This window comes from Heloderma suspectum, chromosome 1 (genome assembly GCF_057233095.1).
Source record: "Heloderma suspectum isolate Gila_16-S chromosome 1, 16-S_ref, whole genome shotgun sequence".
Taxonomy (NCBI): domain Eukaryota; kingdom Metazoa; phylum Chordata; class Lepidosauria; order Squamata; family Helodermatidae; genus Heloderma; species Heloderma suspectum.
The window spans coordinates 12,573,720-12,597,486 of record NC_139458.1 but is presented as its reverse complement, the minus strand read 5'-3'; the positions used below and the strand labels follow the sequence as shown (position 1 = coordinate 12,597,486).

Here is a 23,767-nt window from a genome sequence, read left to right as displayed (position 1 = left end):
GCCCGTCTTTGCACAAAACGTTCCCTTGAGATCTCCAATTTTCTTGAAAAGATCTCTAGTCTTTCCCATTCTATTGTTTTCCCTGATTTCTTTGCATTGTTCATTTAAGAAGGCCTTCTTGTCTCTCCTTGCTATTCTCTGGAACTGTGCATTCAGTTGGATATATCTTCCCCTTTCTCCCTTGCTTTTCGCTTCCCTTCTTTCCTCAGCTACTTCTAAAGCCTCATCAGACAGCCACTTTGCTTTCTTGCATTTCTTTTTCTTTGGGATGGATTGAGTTGCTGCCTCCTGAACGATGTTATGGACCTCCGTCCATAGTTCCTCAGGCACTGTGTCTATCAGGTCTAATCCCTTAAATCTGTTCATCACCTCCACTGTATATTCATAAGGGATATGATTTAGGTCATACCTGAACGGTTTAGTGGTTTTCCCGACGTTCTTCAATTTAAGCTGAAATTTTGCAAGAAGCAGCTCATGATCTGAGCCACAGTCAGCTCCAGGTCTTGTTTTTACTGACTGTATAGAGCTTCTCCATCTTTGGCTGCAAAGGACATAATCAATCTGATTTCAGTATTGACCATCTGGTGATGTCCATGTGTAGAGTCACCTCTTGTGCTGTTGGAAAAGAGTGTTTGCTATGATCAGTGTGTTCTCTTGGCAAAACTCTATTAGCCTTTGTCCTGCTTCATTTTGTACACCAAGGCCATGCTTACTGTTATCTCAGTTATTTCTTGACTTCCTACTTTAGCATTCCAATCCCAGCCACTGGGATTCAAATCCCAGCTTTGGCCCAGCCGCTTCACTCTTTCTGGCGTTACTTGGAAATTTCCTCTGCTCTTCCCCAGTAGTATATTGGACTACTTCCTACCTGAGGGGCTCATCTTCCTGCGTCATCTCTTTTAGCCTTGTGATACGTTCCATGGGGTTTTCTTGGCAAGAATACTGGAGTGGGTTGCCATTTCCTTCTCCAGTGGACCACATTTTGCCATGATCTGTCCATCTTGGGTGGCCCTGCACGGCATAGCTTATGGCTTCACTGAGTTATTCAAGCCCCTTCGCCACAACAAGGCAGTGATCCATGAAGGGGGATAAATCTCTATCTCCTCTAAATAAAGAATGTCAGTTTGAAGAGGAAGTCTTCCCCGAAGGGTGTAAGCTGTTGGAAAGCTTCGATGCCCTTCCGGGGGTGGGATCAACAGGCAATTTTAATGAGACTATCCTCTTTACAAAAATTATTAACAGCCAAGCAGCAAGCATCAGGGCACAGGGACTTCTCTGAGTAATCCTCTTCTAGTTGGCCATCCCCCACAACAAGCAGAAGTGGTCTCAAGCAAGAGAGAGACGAATCCATCTAGGAGGTTGTTCATAATGGGAGAATGTAGACCCCCTTCCCCCAATCTCCTGGAGGACAACTGTGGGGAGGAAAAGCCAGCACATTTACAACCTTATCAAGAAGATTTATTCAAACCATTCTCTGGTATACGTGATACAGGTATTGCCAACTCTGCCCCTTCAGATTTAGTCCAGCAGGGCTACTTTCTAAACAAACTCCAAAGTGTGATGGCAAGGTTAATCCACTGCCTATCCCTTTTGTCCCTGCAATAAGAGATAAAATTACTGCCCATTTACTGACTCCAACTATACTACATGCTGCTCAAAATTGTATAGTTGAAGACCATACCATAGGAGTAGACCCTCTATGTGAATATCACCAACCTGTACCTAATAAAAGTCCATCAAAGAACAGAAACTATAGAAAAGAAGCCACAGACATTCAGTGTAATAGAGAGATACCTGGTAAACCTGCCCCTAGCATGTCTGCAGAGGTAGAGCAGTGCTGACTACCCACCCATCCTCGCTCTAAACACCCTGTGTTGATGAAGATCCCTTCCTGGAACATTGCAGGTTGGACCTCTAAACTAGCAGATGAGAACTTTAAAGAATTCTGTGCCCAATTTCAAATCATTCTTATTCAAGAATCCTGGGTCACATTAACAACTTTTCCCTTTCTACCTGGGTATGTTTCCTATTCCTTGCCTGCAATTAAAGTAGAAAATAAAGGGCGTCCAAGGGATGGTCTTGCCACCCTGGTCTCAGTTGACTTTAACCCAATTATATCATCTGTTGATATAGGCTTTACTAACAATATCATAATCAAATTGCCTGGACATCTGATTTAAAATTTTTCCTGATTAATATTTACTGTCCCCAATATAATTAAAGCACAAGGGATCCCAAATTTGGTCAGATTTAGATCATGTACTTACTTTTTTATTTGACACTAATGTTGACCCTCTAATTATATTAGCAGGAGACATGAATGCCAGAATTGGGCAAAATAACAAGAAGATAGGAGAAAAGATGGGATTAAGCCCTGAAGAGCTCACCCATTTCCCCATCAGGAACTCTAAAGATTGTGGGATTAATAAAGCCAGCCACTATTGCCCTTGTTCTTAAATTCCATCTGCATATTTGTAATGGGAAGGACAGAGATTATGATACTTATTCATATACATATATTGGACCAAGGGGCAAGAGTGTGTTGGATTTTATGATCTTCTCTCAACCAGTTGCAGCCCATTTTCTGAACTTCAAGGTTGCCACCAGGCCAGAGAGTGATCATATGCCAATCCAACTCTCTCTTTCTTTGACCACGGGATCAATTCCCTTACCTACAATACCATCAGAAAATCTGACTGTTCAAGGCGAAAGACGTATTCCGTGGAATGGAAAGATCCAGGAAGAGATATCTCAATTTCTGGTGTCCCCTGGAATGCTGTTACTAAGAGATAAACTTCTGACTGCTGGAGATCCCCTGGTAATCTTCAAGAAAATGGTTCAAATGATTAGACCTTTCTTAGTCACCTCTAAAGCTATCCATTCACTGAAACCTCGTAATAGAGGTTGGTTTGATGCTCAGTGCATATCCCAGAAGCGTACTCTAGCAAAGGCCACAAGAAAACTGAGGCGTGAGGACTCTGTTGAAAATTTTACTTGTTTTATATTTCTCCAAAGAAAATATAGAAATTTGTTGTGCTCAAAAAAGAATGAATACATGTGCAAATCATGGATGGAATTGGGCCTGGCGGCTATGGAAAGGGACTCATCCCAATTTTGGGCTTTAGTAACCAAAGGGCTCCGTGATTTTAGTAGCCCTATTGACAATCAAATTTCATCGATGCAGCGGCACACCTATTTTTCTGCACTCTACAGTCACTCCTCACCTTGGACTGCTACAGCCCTACTATTTAATACAAAACTGACGTTGTCTGCTCACTGTCTTGAATGGGATCCAGTTACTCCAGATGAGATAAAAGGCTTAATCAACTCCCTCCCTACAAAAAAAGTGCCCGGTGAGGATATGCTCCCCGGACAATTGCTCAGAGCAAATTCTGATTGGTGGCATCCAGTCCTCGCCACGATATTCACTTTTATAAATTCTCATGGGGGGGCTCCTCAGGGCTGGGAGGGTGAGTATTGTAGTTCCAATTCATAAGAAAGGCTCTACGTCCAATCCAAGGAACTTTAGACCAATTAGTCTGCTAAGTATCATCTCTAAATTATACACCAAACATCTACTACCCAGACTAGAGTCTTGGGCTGCGGAAAACTCAATCATTGCTGAACAACAGGCAGGATTTAGAAAGGGAAAGTCCACAACAGACTAATGTTTTGTTCTTCACCATCTTATTCAAAAATACTCTCAACATGGTGGAAAAGGACTATTCACCGCTTTTGCAGACTTCAGCTCAGCTTTTGAGCTTATCGACAGAAGTCACCTATGGGAAAAGTTATCTACCACAAATATTGACAGGTGGTTGCTCTATTTAATTAAAATGCTCCACTCTAATACCTCTCTCAGGGTCAGACTTGAGGCAAATTTCCTGCTTTCAGAAAACATCTTGACCAAAGGAAGTGTATGTCAGGACTGCCTTTAGGCTCCCTTCCTGTTCAGTTTTTATATAAACAATATTGTTCAAGAACTGAGCAGCTTGGAATTCTTTCCTGCCACAATTCTGGATGTAAAACTCTCAGTCCTTCTGTATGCTGATGACATTGTCATTTTTTCAACTACACTAAGTGGAATGCAGAGACTATTGACTGAACTGAACAAGTTCTGTACAAATGAACATCTAATAATCAATCATTCCAAAACCAAAGTGGTAGTTTTTGGAAATAAGAAAAAAATACATACATGGTAACTGGATAATAAACCCATTGACCAACAGCACAGTTTTAAATATCTAGGACTTGGGTTTAATGCTCTTCTTTCATGGAAATGCCACTTGGAGGCTGCTAAGTGGAAGACCTCCCACTCCATACGTTCTCTGGTGCGTTTCTTTAAATCTCAAGGGGGAAGCCTGGTTACACCAGCAATTGAGATATTTCTGAGGAAGATATTGCCCCAATTGCTGTATGGTGCGGAGATCTGGGGATAGACAAATGCTTATATCCTAGAGCTGGCGCAGAACTCCTTCGTGAGATCCCTTCTAGCTGTCCCCCAAGCTACACCAGCCCCCATATTGCAGGCAGAGATGGGGATACTCTCTATTGAAGCAGAGGTGCATGCCGCAGTTGCTCTGTACTGGCTGAAGGTGTCGTGCAGGCATGACTCCTGCTTACCTAAAAAGTGTCTTTTAGAACAACTGCAACCACGGACACAAAATTCTTGGGTAAAACCTGTAAAACACATTTTATATAACTATGGGATTAGTACAGATGTTTTACCCTCTTCTAACACTGACAGAGTAAAACAGCTCTACAAGGAAAGAATTTCCCCGCGTGCACAACGTCGAGATCTACATTCCATCTCCAATATGTCATACTTGACCTGGTATCCCCTGCATAAAACAACGTATGGCTTGGAGCGCTACTTCACCCTGCTCACTGTTGCTCCCCTCAGAAAATCATTTACAGCCCTGAGAGTACAGACCATGCCCTCTGCTTTCCTGGATGGAAGATTTTAAAAAGTCGTATTCCATCTACGACTTTGTATATGTGAGTCCGGTGAGGTTGAGGATATTGATCACTATCTCCTTCATTGCCCCCTCTACAAGTCCCCAACAGCCAAATTCCTCCGGTATACTCTTAATTCTTTGGAAAATAGATCCTCTATGGAACAGGTTTGCTCTTTGCTGGCAGGTAATGATGTTACACTACAGGTTGCCAAATTTGCTTGCACTGCCAGGAAGCTGAGGGCAAGGCATTTAACTGCTCTTGCCAGCCAATCTTAGGGGAAGGCTTGTGCCTATGGTATTGTCCTGGGGGGAAGTGTCATTTTCTTGTTTTATTATAAATATTTTAATTCTCCTCCTTTGTATTATTACTGTAATGTATTTTATGTTTTTTTCTTCTTTTTTGGTTTCTTACTCATGTATTTTAATTGTTATTTTAACTTGAAATTGTGATGGCCTTTGGCTTTAAACAATAAAGATTTGTACTTGTACTTGTAATTAAAAAAAATCCATTCTCTGTCTGCTGAAGTGGAAAGCCTGTAGCCCATCTGTAGTTCCTCCTGCTGTGTGTGAGATGGGATTGCTGAATCACTGTCTATAATCTCCACTTGGTAATCTTGGCTCCTTATTTTTGTCCTTAATCCAGATGAGTTTTGACAATGCATGCAGGCAATGCCGCTGCCTCTTCAATTTGGAGAATTGCTCCTCATCTGGAGAACTGTGGGATAGCGATCCCTTAAAAGAGTGATCTCAGTGGTGCTGCTCAGTCTTCACCTCAGTGCCGAAATCCAAGGCCCTACAGTGTGGCCCACTTCGAAATGGCCAGCTAGGGAGCGGCAGGTGACAGGGGCAGCAACAGACAGGCCATATTAGGGGAAAGTACACGTGCAACTGCATTGTACTAGGGGAAATTGCATATATTTTTTAAAGTGTGTACAAATATGCATAAATCTAGCTAACGCACATGAAAATATGTACACATTTTTGAATGGATTAAAAAAACAAAATTAGCAAACTGATGTGGAAACAGGATGGAACAAACCTAAGGTGCAGAAAAAAGGCCTACAACTCCAAGCATTCCCAGCCACCAATGCTGCCTGGAGAATGCTGGGAATTGTAGGACTTTTTCCTGTCTAAACATGCATAGGATTGTGCCCATAATGTAGAAAAAATAAGAAAGTGAACAGAATCGAACTTGACAGAATCGTCCAACCCAAAGTTCCTGAATCTTAGGAAATGGTTCATAAGAGGCCAACAGTGTTTGGGAGAGCAATCCTATGGCCGCTAGACATTGTCTAGATGGCCATAGGATTTTTTCGGTTTCTGGAAACTGAGGTTGTTTGACCTCGGTTTCCAGAAACTGCATTCCCTGCCCCCTCTCTCACCTCCTCATAGCCAGCGTGGTTCTTTCTGCACCGCCACCATCTCTGCATTCATAAATAGAGTGCAGAGAGGGCGAAAAGGGGGCAGTCACAGGGGCGGGGAGGGGAGGAGACTGCGGACGCTGCTTTAGACAGCTTTGTATTGGGTCTCTGGGCTCCTTTCCTCCCCCTTCCTGAAGCCACAACTAAACACACGTCTAGCCACAAATGCAGGGCGGCTGGAGCATGGAGGAGAGGATCCCCTCCATGCTCTGTCTGCCCTGCATTGGATAGGTGTCAGCCTCTGAGTTTGGAGGCTGACATCTATCTCGATAGGATTGCGCCCTTACCCATTAACATTACATTTTGTGATGTATTGCCCGTTACCATTCTCTTTTTCAAGCTCTTTAGCTCAGAGCAACATCCAAATTAGAAATCCAGTGTGGTTAACATTTCTGCATATTTCAGAACATTTCCTATCCTATTAACATGCCATCCAAATTAAAATCTCAGTGTGGTTAACATTTCTGCATATTTCAACATTTCCTATCCTATTAACATGCCATCCAAAGATGCTCAGCTAGTTACTTCTACACTGGTGACTACAACAGACAGCTCCCTCCTGAAGCAAACATTTCAATCAGGTACAAGAAGAGTACATACCTGTACCACCACCAATGAGCCAATACTAAGAACACCATCTACTGGGGTATAGCAGCATGTAATAATTTGATTCCTTTCTTAACTCTGAATGTTTGTTTGATAAAGTTGTTCACCAAGTATTCTGATGTGTGCATTTCAAAGGCTGCAGTTGTAACTAAGGAAACACGAAGTTCACTGGCAAACATATGGCCAAGGACCCTCATGGATGGAATTCGTTTTAGGATATACTCAAAACAGCTGGTGCAGTCCAGCTGAGTTGGGGTACCTGATAATGAAGATTTATTAGTAGTGCTATTAAAAGGATGCCATAGAGGGTAGATAGGGAGACATCTCTCTCTCTCTCACACTCTCTCACTCACTCACTCTCATAATACTAGAACCCAGAGTCACCCCATGAAGCTGATTGGTAGGAGATTCAAGACAGATAAAAGGGAGGACTTCTTCACACAGCACGTAGTTTAACTACGGAATTTGCTACCACACGACGTAGGGATGGCCACCAATTTTGATGGCTTTAAAAGGGAGTTAGGCAAATTCCTGGAGGAGAGGGCTATCAATGGCTACTAGTTCCTGAAGGCTATATGCTAGCTCCAGAATCAGAGGCACTATGCCTATGTAAACCAGTTGCTGGGGAACATGAGCGAGAACTGTGTAAACAGAATGCTGGACTAGATGGAGCCTTGGCCTGATCTAGCCAGGCTCTTCTTATATTCATAAATATATATAAAGTCTATAGGACTTTATAGAGTTTCATAAGTCAGTAACTTAAAATTAAAAAGGAAAGATCCCTGCCCTCAAGTGGCTTCCAAACTAATATCAACAGTGGGTAAGACAACAGGAGGAGAGGAGAGAGGTGAATGTGAGCAAGAGCAGTTACAAGTACTTAAGACTGGTTATAGCTGGGAGACAAGAGCAAAGAACATAAGAAGAGCCCTGTGGCTGGATCAGACCAAAGGTCCATTTAGTCCAGCACCCTTTTTTCCACAGTGGCTAAACAAATGTCCCTGGGAAGCCCACAAGGAGGTCAGAAGGGAAACAGCCCATTCCTGCTGCATGGTCGCTACAAACCGGTATTTGCAGCCAGAACACTGCTGAATGTCGAGGTTCTGTTTAGCTATCATGGCTAATGCCCGATGATGAACCTATCCTCCAGGAATTCATCAAATCCTCTTTTTAACCATCTAAGTCAGTAATTGGGGAGGGAGTCCTGCGCCTAGGGAACTACAATGGGGAACCAGAGAAGGCCATTAATACTCCATCATTGCCTCATTAAAAAGGTGGTGAATTTTCTGCATGGTTCCTTGGGATATTTGGACAGACAACAACACAAGGAACCTTGTTGTTGCCAAAACCTTGCTTCTTGAAGTGACAGGTTGGTATGCTTCCTTGTGAGTAAAGATGCCAAGCAACAGGCTGGAGCCCCCTTTCTCCCCTGCACATCTGCATATTGGATGAATCGGCCACACAAGAGGTTAATTGGCTACCATTCACTGGTAGGCACCAGCTTTGTTCCTGGGTGTATGTCTCAGTTCCGCCGGCTCCTTAAACAGCCCTGCCATTGTTCTGAGTGGGGTTATCAAAGGAGACCTTTCTGTCTGTGGCAGTGATGTTGCATCAAGGAGGGAGTGCATGATTTGCCTTGCACTGTGCTCAGGAACGTAAATCCAGAGGAGTATTGGAGGAAACAGGAATGACTCAAAAGAGTCACTGTGCAGAAATAAATAGTTTTCATCCTAAAACTCCTGGAAAGTATGAAGATACCTACTTGAGGACATCAACCCCAAAACTTTTCAGTCATTATCAGGGATGGATGAGAAATTCGGTCCATCCAACTTTTATGTGAATTTACCAGATTTGCATCTCCTGAAACAATAAGTGAACCAGAACACAGTTGAACACTGAAATAAACACTTTTTCCTAAGTTTGCAGTACAGTTGTCCATTAAAAAAATGCACACACTAGGGGAAAGCATACACAAAAAACCATACACCAGAGCAGTGATCTCCAAAGTGGGGTGCGCACACCCCAGGGGGTTGCGACATGATCCATGGGAGTGCGTGAGAGCTGCCTGATCATTCTGCTTGGGTCATGATGCCTTCCTGCTGAAGGAAAACAGGAAGGAGATTAACCCTTCCCACTCTCCTTTCGCAGAATGAAGCTGAGAAGGAAGCAGCCACTTTCCTCTCCGCTTCCATCCTGCCAAAGGAGATGGGAAGGGTTAACAGCCCAGGAGGAGGTTAACCCTTTCTGCTCTCTTTTGGCAGATTGGAGCCAAGGCAAGGCATGAGAAGAAGAAAGTGTGTGCTTTCCTCTCAACTGCCATCCTACCTAAGGAGACTGGGAAGGAGATTAACCCTTCCCACTCTCCTTTCAAAGCTGGGAAGGAAGCAGGCACTTTCTGCTTCCATCCTGCCAAAGGAGAGTGGTAAGGGTTAACAGCACAGGACAAGCCACCAGTCGGCCAAGGAGTGGGGACTCTGTGCAGCGTGCCTGCAGGGCTGGCAACCAGGACTCCCAGCTCTGGGGCAGGCAGGAGCCCAGCAAAGCACGCCTTTCCCCTCCTTGCAAGTTGACAGTGGTGCCCCGTGGATTTACAGATTATCTAGTTTTAACTAAACGAACCCTCACAAAATGGTCAGGTGGCTTAAAAAGAACTGAACTCAGAACCAGACCTTCGAATTGCTGTATGAGAAAGTGTTAAACCAAGATTTTCAAAAATAATGAAGCATATTCAATCACATTGCTCTCACTAAAAGTGTTATTATAAATAATATTTTTAAAGTGAGAGTAAAAAGCATTTTTGTACCATTAATAAATAAACAATATTTTAAAAAATATTTTTAAATTTTATTTCATCTTTATCTCATCCTGTTTAATTCTTATTTTTTGTGTATGTTTTATAATACACATAATATATTAGTACATGTATATAATTTATAAATTAAATATACATATATTGTGGGTGCGTGCTCAAAATTTTTTCACTGATAGGGGTGCGTGCACTAGAGGAAAGTGCGCACACAAATGCACACAATAGTGAAAATTACGCTCAGAAATGCATTATAACAGAGAAAATAGCTTGCAAAAATGCATGCGTTAGCAAAACGTGTGCACAAAAGAGCATATATTTGGAGAAGTGCACACAAATGCATATGAATCTTTGTGCAGACTTTTAAAAATATATTGTGCATTGATGTGGAATTGGGCTGAAATCAAGAAAAATGGGAAATTATTAAGCAGAACTGAAATTGACTGATTTGTCCATCTCTACTCATTATGAAAGGAAACAGGAGAACTGGCAGTGGCTGCAGAGGCAGATAGTGGAGTGCAACAGGACCACTTCCACCGATCCATGCTGAAACCACTCCTGTGCCACCTTTGTGGGACCATTAGCTCCCTGCAAAATGGGGCATTTCAACTGGGAGGGAGAGAAATTTGGCTGCTTACCTTAGTTTTTGGCTGCTTAATTTATTTTTTGATGAAGTGGCTCTGGGGTGTGTGTATCCTTTGATAACACTTTTAAAAAGCCTCGCGGTAACTCTGATCCACCGTGAAGCTCTCTGTAGCCTCCCCCTGAGTGTTTCCTGGTCCAGAACACCTCTGGGGATGACATCATGTAGCATCATTTCTTGGGAATTCTTGTCAGTTCATGGTGGTTCAGAGCTGCCATGAGTGTTAAAAAGAAAAAGAAACAAACAAACCCTCCTACTCGGTCACCTTGTCTGACTAAGGTAAACAGCCAACACCCCGCACCCCTCCTGAAATTTCTCAGGAATTTCTCCCACCCCTAATCTTCAGAGGCATTTTTGCTCCCCCTCCCCCCTCCTGGCAAATGGTAAATAAAAACCTGGGGTGAAAAGTTTGGCCAAGCTCTAAAAGACCTGGGGCACCCTTGGGTGGGAGGTGTATATGTGCATGCATGTCTTCTGGGATTTTAAGAGCTGCAGGCAAGATAAATGTGATTCTGTCCCCCTGACAGAAGGTATGCGTACACTGGTCTAGTTCGCATGTCACAACAACCCAGTTGTTTAAAAAACTCTGGGTTGTTGTGAATGAACAGGTGTGCTGGTGCATGCTGCCTGATTGCGCCTGGTGTGATTGAGAGTGGCTAAACCACTCAGAGATGCTCTGTCCCGGTGTTGTTGGTGAACCAGGAATTCTGGCTTCTCTCTCCCCTGACAAGGCAGAGAAATTAGCCAACAACAAACCATGGCTTATTTCTCTGGCTTGTCAGGAGAGAGAGAAGACTGAATTCCTGTATCCCACATCACGACAAACAACCAGCATGAGTGACTGGGTAGCGTGTACCACCCAGGGTTGTTGTGACGTGCAAACTGGGCCACTGTCATATTGATGATGTTATGCAAGGAAGTCTTTACATGCAGGATAGCATTCCTCCCCCTCCCCCCAGCTCAATTTTATTTCTGTGTTTGTTTTAGGAGGCATGACATCTCAACTCTATGATTACAGTTCTTCCAAGACACTAGACAGGGGCAACGGCTCCTTTTACACCTCCCTGATTTCCGACGACCTCTATACATCTCCTCAGGATTCCTCTTACTTCACTGGAAATCTACCCAAAGGGGACAGCCGCGTGACTACTTCAGGCAGCAATGAAATATTTCACACCCAGGATGGGACTGCCTTTGAGTCTCGTGGCTTGTTTAGCTCTGACTCGGGAATTGAGATGACCCCGGCAGAATCCACCGACATCAACAAAACCTTTGCTGATCCCATGGAGCAGATGAAATCAGAAGCTTATAAATACATGGACATCAGTAGATCAGAAGAGATCAAATGCCAGGAGAGGAGTGACACAGGCTTGGGGGACGTGGGCCCTCTGAGTTTGATCAATAAGTCCCCGGAGGATGTGACTGGACCTCGGGGGACAGCTTCTGATGGAAAACGTGTAGCTCAAGAGCCAGGTTTGTGGGAGGGGTCAATGTTTCCGTCGGGAACATTTGCCGACCGCTCCTCAGTAATAGCGCCAGTCAAGATTACACTGACTGAGGTAGAAACGGTAGAGGGGCCTGTTACAAAGGAGAAAACTCCGGAAAGACAAGAAGCGGGCCTCAGACCAAGCCACGAAGTAGTTCCCACGGTGACAGTGTCTGAGCCAGAAGATGACAGCCCAGGCTCTATTACGCCGCCTTCTTCAGGAACAGGTAAGAACCACTTGCACGCAGGAGCATACGATCAAGAGTATTTCTTTCTCTGGGCATGATTTGCAGATACGTTATGCTAACACAGTCTGCTTAGCTCCTTAAATTATAAATCAATCACTGCTCCCCATGTAAATAGTGATCAGTTTGTTAGAAACTGCCAGGACTTAAGCCTGTGTGGAAACCAGACCACTTGCATGCTAGCCCTAGACGTTTCTGAGTAGCCTGTGATGTCTCAGAGGTGATCAGAATATACTCTAGTCAGGCTCAGAGGCACTCTGTTCTTCATCCTACTTGCATAGGCAAGAAAAACTAGACCTACTAAGGTATCATCATTCTATACTACATGTGTATGGAAGCTCAAATATTTTGGCCACCTAATGCGAAGAGAAAACTGCCTGGAAAAGACCCTGATGCTGGGAAAGACCGAAAGCAAAAGGAGAAGGGGATGGCAGAGGATGAGATGGCTAGATAGCATCACCGATGCAATGAATATGGACTTGAGCACACTCTGGGAGAGAGCGGAGGACAGGAAGGCCTGGCGTGCCATGGTCCATGGGGTCACGAAGAGTCAGTCGGACACGACTGAACGACTGAACAACAACAAATGTGTGTGTGTGTGTGTGTGTGTGTGTACACACACACACACACACACACACACCACATTCTGTTATTTAAAAGAGTGAACTGTCTTAAGTTATTTAAGTGTAGGAAATTTCCATTTAGTTGCTTATTTTGCATAATCTATTCAGCCCCTCAAAGTCAGGAAAATGAGCAAAAAGCTACCTAAGACACTGAAGTTCAACCCCGACCAGTGGAAATGGTGTAATCTCTCCTCACAACAACTCTGTGAGGTAGGCCATTAACAGTCACATTTTACAGATGGGAAACGGAGAGATATCAAAATTGCAGGTCATCCAGAAAGTTCATGGCTAAGCAGTATGGTCCACAGCCTTTAAACCCCATCTTCATATCTCTAAGGGTTTAAAGCTTAATTTTTTTCTTCAAATGAAAACTGTGATTCTCAGAAATGTGAGTTCTGTGCCCAGTAGCAAACCTGTACTTGCATGATGCAGTCATGGAACACACATAGCCTATATGTCCCGTAAGATTATTAAATGTTAGACTATTTCTCATTCTGGGTTCTCAAAGACTTTGCTAAATTAAAAGGTTCTTCAGTTGTAGCTGTGAAACTGATCTGGATACTTTTAAGAATATAAACATAAGAAGAGCCCTGCTGAATCAGACCAAAGGCCTGTCTGGTCCAGCACTTTGTTCACACAATGACCGACCAGCTGCCTCGGGGAAGCCCACAAGTAGAACATGAGTGCAATAGCACCCTCCTGCCCATGCTCCCCAGCATGGTAGCATACTGGAGGTAGCATAGAGCCATCAGGACTGGTAGCCACTGATAGCCTTCTCCTCCAGGAATTTGTCGAATCCTCTTTTAAAGCCACCCAAAGTGGTGGCTATCACTACAGCTTGTGGGTAGTAAATTCCATAGTTTAAATATACACCATGAATCTTCCACCATTCAGCTTTATGGGATGACCCCAGGTTTTAGTACTGTGGGACTTTCACTTTCTCCATGTGTTCTTATGAGGCAATGCACGAGCTTCAGACGTGAAAAGGTTTGTACATCTCTCTCTGTAGCAGCCTTCCCCAGCTGGGAATGATTGGAGTTGCAATCCAGGAGGGTTGCAGTGCACCAGGTTGGGGCAGGCTGCTTCTTCTACAGAGGAAATGCATGAGCAGATTTCCTCAGCAGATTTCTGAGGAATCAGGAACTCAGCAGAAATTTAGCAGATTTCCTTTCCCAATGCAGATTTTACTAGAAATATTTGAAGAGCCCACTGTGTTTGCTCTAAAACATGAGGGTTGGGAGGTGTGTGTTTTTCTTTGTTTTGCTTCCTTAAGAGAGTAGAGACTAAATTTAATTTTTTGCTAACCAAAATGTTTTCTCTCTTTCTTTCCCGTCTTATTTATGCCTCCTCTTTTATCCTGTCCCGTCTTCTCCTACTTTCCTCCTCTCTTTTTTCCTGGGGCAATTTCTCCTTGACATTCCAGAACCATCTGGCTCAGAATCCCAAGGTAAAGGAAGCCTGTCTGAAGAAGATCTTATTAGTGCCATTAAAGAAGCAAAGGGCTTTCCCCATGAACAGCCTGAAGGCCAGCGATTGCAAACAGTTCCATCTGGAAAACAAGATCCTAAAAAGACGATGCCAGAACTTCCAGCCAGCGGCCCTCCCTTAGATAACGAAGGCAGCAGTGCTGAATCTGGTGATTCTGAGATAGAGCTTGTCTCAGAAGACCCACTTGCTGCCGAAGAGGTTCTCCACTCCAACTACATGACCTTCAGCCATGCTGGGGGCCCTCCCCCTTCCCCAGCATCTCCGTCAATACAGTACAGCATTCTGAGGGAAGAACGAGAGGCCGAGCTGGACAGCGAGCTCATTATCGAGTCGTGTGATGCTTCCTCGGCGTCTGAGGAGAGCCCCAAGCGTGAGCACGACTCTCCCTTGATGAAGCCGATCATTATGGACATCATCCAGGAGGAAAACCACTCCAGGAATGAAAGCACTGGGGCTTCGAATTACAACGTAAGTAGCTCCAAGGAGAGCAGGATGAACAGGGAAAACCTAGCGGACTCTGCCTCCTACTTGAAGTGTTCCTTTGCCATGCCTAAGGTTAGCGTTGAGCCAACCTCCTCCTCCACTGCCGTCGGTGCTGAAGAGACGAAGGACAGAGTAGCTCAGAAGAAGTCAGTCGAGGCGGCGGCAGGTGTTACCGCAAAGCAAGCACCATCCAAGGGCTCAGTGACGAGGAGTCCCTGGCCTCCTTCACCGCTGCCATTTTTAAATAGGCAAAAAGGTAATTCTGTATGTTTTACATTCTCTAAGGCAGGGGTGCAGAACCTCTTTCACCGTGAGGGCTGAATTCAATTATGGAAAAGCTCTTGGGGGTGGGGGCATTCCAGTGGTGGGTGGGGCCAAAGGAAAAAGGGGCAGGTCTAAAAATACCAGCGTATTTTAGCTTTCAGGACTTACTTCCAGTAACTAAGTGTCACATTCCTTCGCCCTCCACCCTCACAATACACACACTCCAGGAAACAAGGCTTAGGGCTACACTACTTTTTTAATGACTATCTTCTTTACAAATGCAGATTCTAGGAAACTCTCAGGCTGCTATGAAACAGCTAATCCACACATCTACGAATATGGAATATCAGTAGGGGAGCTGAAGTGGAAGTTAGAGAAGTTGTCAGCAGTCTGGGCAAGAACTTCTCGGCCAGACTTGCTCTGCAAGGATGCCTCTCCCTTAGGGTGGCTCCCTCCTATGTTGGCTTCCACCAGTGGCCAACCTGGCAGAGCGTCTGAGCCCTGCCCCTAACTTTTCCTGCTTCACTCTGCAATGGACCCTAGCATCCCTCAAGTCATGCCCATTGCTCTCCTCCTCCTCAAACCCTGAGTTCTCATGCTGGAGGAATGGGGGAGCCATTCAGGCTGGACCATCTATGTGTCAAGGTCTTGGGAAGAAAGTCTCGCTGTATCTGGGCTCATTAGGGAGGGTGCTTCCCTCTGTTCTTGCTGTTCCCATTCTGATTCCAAAACTGAGCTGCCAGACATCTCCACACGCTCAGATTCATTCCTGACACTAAGCCTTAGGAAAGACGTTTTAACCTTTTTGAATTGGGGAGGGGGGGGAACTGCATAAAAGCCAGGAAACCACCAAACTATTGGTGGTTGGGGGATAGGGGATGGGGCCAGGAGAAGGGGGCATGGCTATCTGGGGGAAGCCCAGAGGGCTGGATTTGAACCCCATATCTGAGGTTCTGCACCCTTGCTCTAAAGTAATAGTTGCCTGCATATGAACAGGGGTGTTGGGAGTTATTTTGATTTAGCAGAAACAAGAATAGGAAGAGTCTTGTCTTCCGATGGAGAGGACTTCAAGTTCAAGATAAACACATTTGGGTGGGGGGAAGAACTGGTTAACAGTGAGAGCTGATTAAGAGTTGGGATGAACAATGGGGGCTATTCCCAATTTAGCCCTTTTTCAAGTTGAGCTTAGGGTTGATTTGGCAATTTGCCTTTACAATATAAAACGGGAGAGCATGAAACAGCAGTTCACTTTCGGCAAGTGTTCAAATATCTTCAGACTTTACCACATTGGCAAGAAACTGTGTTCACTTTTAGAAAACTGACACTAATATTATTAGAGCATCCTTCAAACATCCTTCAAGAACCAGCAGAAGGACAGTGTTAACCAGTCAGTTGCCAGATTTTGATGGAACCGTTGGGGTTGCCTAAAAGAAAGGGCTGGATATCTCACCCTGACTCAGCCCATACATGTGAAGGGGAGTGAGAACATGGCTGTTCTCCCTGCACCAGTGTCATTGCAAACATCCTTGGACATCCAGGTGGGATTACCACATTCAAATACAGCCCATGTGCAGAAATCCAGCGCGTGTTGGCCCCAGATAGCATGGTCAGTTACTGAAGTTTATCCTGGAAATAGACCACACAAGATCAGCCTACATGTATTGCATTTTACATGATCATGATCATGATTATTTAACATCTATATACCACCTTATCTGCTAAAAACCCATCAAGGCAGTGTACAACAATTTAAAAGGATAAAACCTTGCAATAATAAAAACAAGCACATTAAATCATTTAAAACTATATAATTTAAAAGGCTAAATTGAAAACATGTCTTCACACCATTTCTAAAGGCCAAAAAGAGTGGAGGTCAATTGTTGTTCTTGAGGAAGTACATTCTGTAGTTTGGGGGCAACACTGCAAAAGGTTTAGGCTGCATGCAGTACTGAGTGGTGGGTTGGGGGCTGCATACACATACGGAGAGGTTTAAACCTCCCCTCCCTGCCTGCTGAGATCAGGGGATAGGATCGCTGGGGTGAGGGAGTTTAAAGCTACTCCCTCCAGTGATCCTGATCCAGATCGCTGGGAGGGGGGTGAGGTTAAAGCCCTCCCCCCCTGGCTCTGAGCGAGATTGCTATTTCCTTGCTTTAATTAAAAATGGCATGGTTGAGGTAAAAAGACAATGCAAGGCCAGGCCTTCCAGGCTATAACTCAGGATGGCTGAAAGCCAGGCCAGGGAAGGCTTTACTTCTACTGAGGAAAAACTGTCCTAAGCAGGACTAGAAATTCTTCCTAAGAATAACCAGTGGAGGCTGGTGGCTGTGATGTCGGTGGGGCGGTGAATCTGACAAGTTCTCCCTGAAAGTTCTGACTGGTTCTGACTGAAACCCAGAGTGGATTCACCACCCCACTGACATTGGAGCCACCAGCCTCCACTGGAACACCCAATCAATACCTAATAACAGACAGTATGGCCTGATCAGTTCGTGACAGAATCTATAGAAGGGAAATTAAAGCAGTCCCAAAGGCAGAGACTAGGGTGCAATTTAACAACCGCCTTCCTCAACCTGGTATCCTCCAAATTATTGAACTACGACTCCTAGCATTCTTGGCCATTGGCCATGCTGGCTGGGGCTGATGGGAGTTGAAGTTCAGAACAGCTGGAGGGGGACGTTTGGGGAAGTCTGTGTAACACAATGCCCAGTTGGGGCAGAAGAATATATTTGACGAATCTGTCAGACATGGGCCTGTTTGGACATTATTCCAACTATCAACAACCAGCATGGATTGTCCCTGGGACAAATTTGGGAGCCTTGGATTCACCCATACTTAAGCAGGAGAATTGAAGCCCTTGTCCTCAGCCACAAATCTGCATGCACTCTCGGCATCAATCATCTTTTGGGATGGGGCTGGGATGGGGGCCCTTATCCCTTGCCTCCTGGCTGATACTTTGGCTCTGGCAATGCTGATTCTTTTAGTCATCTGTGGCACGCTCAGACCTAATCCGGTGCAAGATAGTGCTTTTCTTATCTTGTACAACTCCCTGATCTGTGAACACACAGCATCCAACAATAGAATATCTGTGAGTAGAAACCTCCCTTTCACATGAATTTCCTTGGCAAAAGTGCATCTCTGTTGAGTGTCTGCAACAACTATGGCATATTTTTCTTTGTTTCCATTTAAATACAAACCTTTAAAATGCACCAAGCCCACAATGCTAATTTTAAAGTGTTCGCTGTTCCATAAATGGTGATTTAAATAAACAAACAAACAAATAAATGCGGCATCTGTGATAGATTTCCCCAAAGACTTTGTTCATTATTTTCTAACGCACTTTCCAAAGATTTTCCTGGTGTTCAGCAACATCCTTTGTCAGCTTATCTTGATATGTAGCCAAGATGAAAACTAATATGTGTGCCCATAGATAGGAAGAAAAGGAACATGTTGTAAACTCTTGAAAGCTTCATCAAATAATTACAGCTTAGGATAATCTACTAGTCAGAACTGACACATTGTTTTCTTTTTATTTTTTTTCTTTAATTCTGCCCTTTCTCTGATGAACTCAGGACAGTGTTTTAAGGGCTTTTCCCATTACAGGTCTTTTCCCATTCCCTTCCCATCTTGTAAAGCAGGTTAGGCTGAGAGATAATGACTGGCCCAAGGACACCTGAGAGGCTTTATGACTGAGTTGGGACTTCAACAGAACCCACATATCCCCATTCAATGTCCAATATGGACCAGTATGGTGCTAGGACAGGCAGTCAATGTGGTACAGTGGTTAGCATTTCCAACTAGGACTGAAGAGACCCAGGTTCAGCCATGAAGCTCACTGGATGACATTGGTCCAGTCATTATCTCCCACCCTAACCTACCTCATAGAGTTGTTGGGAGGAGAAAAGGGGGAGTGGGGAGAAGCACCTACATTATCCTGGGCCTCTTGGGGGAAGGGTGGAATATATATGGGGGGAAATCTGTTTCTTTTATCATGCGGATTCCTCTACTATTAAAAGTTGCAGATAAGAGGGAATTTGGGTGGTTGCTTATTGTCATGCCGGTGTGAGAAAAGTTGCACCTGCCAAAATTCCTACTTCTGCATGCTGCTAGCCACGGGAATTTAGATTAATTTAGGACTCTTTCCTGCTCTGGCATATTTACACTATAAAGTTGTTTAACTGCTATTTGCTTTCCTTAGAGATTCTGAGAACTGTAGTTCTGCGAGGGGGAGGAGTGTTATTTGATAGAGAATCCTCATAACTTTCACCAAACTACAATTCCCAGAATTCCTTGGAGCCATGTTGTGGCCTAAGGCAGAAATGTCAGAGACTGAGTTCTCCCACAGCAACAGCTCTGAGGAGGAGTCAGAACTGGTTGGTCCCTGGGCCCTCTCAAATTCAGCCCTCCACCTTGGATCCTGCACCCTGTCCGCTAAATCCCAGGACAGTACTACGGTTTTCAGACTCTGAGGAAAGGACCTCTGGCTCCTCTGGTGAGCAGAAGGCCGTAGGGACCATCCCCCAACCAGATCCTCTCACACAGAAAAAGCCCTTTTCTGGCTGCAGAAAAGGCTCTAGCCCTGTAAAAGACACATGCCGTACTTGAAAGGGAGCTCCCAGAAGGACTCAGCTGGCTAGGCTATAAAACTCTGCTAGTCCCTCCAGATCCCTGCTGGGGGGTGTTGTCTGTTACTTTAGATGCAGGCTTGCTAGTTATGGGTCCTGAATCGAAGGCAGGATCTCTGGGGCAGGATCTTCATTACTGTCCAGGGTCCTGAATCTGATCTGTCTCTGATCTGCATGAGTCAGGCGCCCTACCTTGTGCCCTTGTGCCTGTTCTGTTGTCTTGCTGGGATGGTAGAAATCCTTTTGGAGCAGGACAACATGCAGCCATGACAGATTGGTACAAAATCAGTTTGCTCACTCCAAGACTGAGTACTTTTCCTCTAGTATCAATAAACGTTGATGTGTGTCTGTCTGTCAGTGCAATAGCACCAAGACTGTGAACCATAGACACCTGAAATTCAGCATGCATACTAAGGGGGCATGCATCTCAGGGTTATTTTGGTTTTTAAATGCATTAATTAATTTAAATATGTCCATGTGGATGAAGCCTGCAGTATTGTCTTCAGACACGAGGGACATACTTCCCTAACCAGCACATAGCTTTGCAGTCCATATAGGGATGTGGGAGAAATCCATTTGTGTGGTGGAGTTTGATGGGTTTTCCTAGCCCCCCCCCCCGGATTTGGTTTTGGTTCATGCTGCGGCACCTGACTTGATCTGCAGCGAGTTGGGCCAGTTCATGGATTTTCTGGGAAATTTTGCACTTGAGGGGTGGGGGAGGTTCTGCAATTTGCACAAATTTCTGAGCAATTTGCACAAATTATGCAAATTATGGCCAAATTTGTACAAATTGCTCAGAAATTTGTGCAAATTGCAGATCCTTCCCCCAAAAAGTGCAATGAAGTTCCTGGAGTTTGGGGAACAGCCTGCGGGTCAGCTCAGAGTCGCAAAGAGAGTCATACATGCTGCAGAACTCCATTGAGCCAAAAAAGAACTGGATTTCCCAGCAATATCCCTAAGTCCATACAGTGGGAAGCCAGGGAGAATAGTAGGCTGAGGGAGTGTGATACCCCCTCTTTTCTGCTGTGGGGCAGCCTCCCTCAGGGAAATGGAGTGGACAGATCCCTTCCTCAGGGGGCTATAGGGGTGCACCATGGCAGGGATTGTGCCAGTGGGCATGGGTTCACTTAGATGGGCAGGCACAATGTTACTTTGACAGCTGCACAAGTTTGCTTGAAGCCTTTGCTGTATCAAACTAAGGGCTATTCCCATCTGGGCAAAGCCAGGTCTATTCGCTTGTGGTATATAAATGACATTTTATGGGGCCTTTACAATATAGGCAGGATAGATGTCACCATAATGCTAGTGAATGCAATTATATCTGTTTGCAGGATTACATGGATATTCTTAAGTAGGGTTGGCGAGTGGTGATAAAATTAAATCTGATTAGGGGATGGAGCTGGAGGAAAAGCCTGCTGAGTCAGAAGGCACGGTCGCAAGAAAAACATTGTAAAATGAGTGACCCTGTTTTGCATTTCCAAACATGAATATGGCCTTAATATGACTCGCTCAGGCCTTGAGATATGGTTTCTAACTGTCTGGTAATTTAACCTGCCAATTTGCTATTGGGCATTTGTAATCTGGGTCATTTAGTAAAATGCCTGATATGGAATAGGCAGCTGACAATACCTGACAGTTGGCAACTCTGTTCTTAAATCCTGAGTGAGCTAGATTAAATTCAAACTAAAGCCTGGAAGTGCAAAACAGGATGCAGTTTACAATATCACTGCCAGTTAACTACCCATAGCTGACTAATACAATTCAAACAAAGTGTACACCAAAAATTGTTTTAGGTAGATTCATTTTTTATTTTGTATTAACAAGAATTAGTAAAGAAAAATTGTTTTGCTCCATTTTTCATTTTTATTAGAAATATGCTTGTAACGTCACATCAAAATATAACTGGCATAAAAAGACATAAAAACATTTTTTGAGCTTAGTCTTCTAGTCCTAATAGCTTAAAAAGGAGAGATGTCATTCTAAATACCATGCTCCATATTCAATACTGAATAGGCTATTCAGATAACAGGTACAAAGGCCTGCTGAGCTTCTAATAAGAAGCTCCTGTATTTTAAAATCAACACATATTTATACTTTTTGTGTAGAAATTGCCTCATAGCTAGTATTATCTACTATCTCATAAATTAGGGCTCACAGTCTTAATTATCTTATTGTTATTAAACATTCCTAAAAAAATTAAAAACTATTAAAAAAAACTTACATGTACACCTTTCAGGCTATATAAGATCAATTTTGAATGATACCTTTGAGAATATAACTCCTTATTCAAAATTTGCTAATTAAACCTAAGTCTATAAATTTTTCTCGACATCTGTATATCAAGCTTTTTGATGTGCATGCCTTACACAATATTTTTTGCTCATTAATTGATAATTGAGAACATTAACTACAATACAGTCTCGTGCCTTTTCATTACTCAGATAACTTTTTGGCCCAAGCAAAAGGACTTTGTTGGTGGTGTTTATTCAGTCAGTTGCTTCCAACTCTTCATGACTTCATGGACCAGCCCACGCCAGAGCTTCCTGTCGGCTGTCGCCACCCCCAGCTCCCCCAAAGTCGAGTCCGTCACCTCCAGAATATCATCCATCCATCTTGCCCTTGGTCGGCCCCTCTTCCTTTTGCCTTCCACTTTCCCTAGCATCAGCATCTTCTCCAGGGTATCCTCTGTCTTCTCATTATGTGGCCAAGTACTTCAGTTTTGCCTTTAATATCCTTCCCTCAAGTGAGCAGTCTGGCTTTATTTCCTGGAGTATGGACTGGTTTGATCTTCTTGCAGTCCAAGGCACTCTCAGAATTTTCCTCCAGCACCACAGTTCAAAAGCATCTAACTTCCTTCACTCAGCCTTCCTTATGGTCCAGCTCTCACAGCCATAGGTTACTATGGGGAATACCATTGCTTTAACTATGCGGACCTTTGTTGTCAGTGTGATGTCTGTGCTCTTCACTATTTTATCAAGATTTGTCATTGCTGTCCTCCCAAGAAGTAAACGTCTTTTGATTTCCTGGCTGCAGTCAGCGTCTGCAGTAATCTTTGCACCTAGAAAGACAAAGTCTGTCACTGCCTCTGCATTTTCTCCCTCTATTTGCCAGTTATCAATCAAGCTGGTTGCCATAATCTTGGTTTTTTTTAGGTTTAACTGCAACTCAGCTTTTGCACTTTCTTCTTTCACCTTCATCATGAGGTTCCTCAGCTCCTCCTTGCTTTCAGCCATCAAAGTGATATCATCTGCATATCTGAGATTGTTAATGTTTCTTCCAATTATTTTAACTCCAGCCTTGGCTTCATCAAGCCCAGCACGTTGCATGATGTGTTCTGCATACAGGTTGAATAGGTGGGGTGAGAGTATATAACCCTACCGTACTCCTTTCTAGGGATGTACGAAATTGCCTTTACCTGGCTCCGCTGGGGGGTTCCGCTGGGGGGGGGAGGCGCTCCGCCCCTCCCCCCGGAATCCTTGCTGGCCGGCTCCGCTCTGCGGGGATTCCACGGAGCCGCCGGCCAGCTCCGCCAGCAGCCAGACATCCGGCCGCTGGCTAGCAGGGACGCAAATGGCGGTGGCCGTAGCCGCTGCCGTTTGTGTCCCTGCAGTCAGCCGTGATAGGCTACGTAAATCTTTACGTAGCCTATCACATCTGACGTAAAAAAACACAACAACGCGCAAACCAAATGGCGGCGGCTACAGCTGCCGCCATTTCCGTTCCTTATTTTGGGCCGTCTTAGTCTACATAAATATTTACATAGACTAAGACGGCAAAAATAAGGGGAACGCAAATAGCATAGCGGATGCTATTTGCATTCCCCCTTATTTTCGCCATCTTAGTCTACGTAAATATTTACGTAGACTAAGACGGCCCAAAATAAGGAACGCAAATGGCTGCGGCCATAGCCGCCGCCATCTGCGTATGCACGTTGTTGTATTTTTTAAGTCAGATGTGATAGGCTACGTAAAGATTTACGTAGCCTATCATGTCATTTTTTGTTTTTGTTTTTAACCTAGCCATGATAGGCTACGTAAATCTTTATGTAGCCTATCACATCTTTTTTTTTTTTCCCCCAACACTGGAAATGGTGGCGGCGGTGGCAGCCGGTCGGAAGATTTACGT

The 23,767-nt window shown here is 44.3% G+C and overlaps 1 protein-coding gene across 1 annotated transcript in view; it reads left to right on the top strand.

The window, feature by feature from the left end:
* RTN1 (reticulon 1) overlaps nucleotides 1-23,767 on the top strand; it is a 187,449-nt gene that overhangs the window by 90,542 nt on the left and 73,140 nt on the right. The window contains exons 2-3 of the mRNA XM_084836147.1: nucleotides 11,419-12,144; nucleotides 14,209-15,012. Coding sequence (XP_084692273.1) covers nucleotides 11,419-12,144; nucleotides 14,209-15,012 — 1,530 coding nt within the window. The remainder of the gene's footprint in view (nucleotides 1-11,418; nucleotides 12,145-14,208; nucleotides 15,013-23,767) is intronic.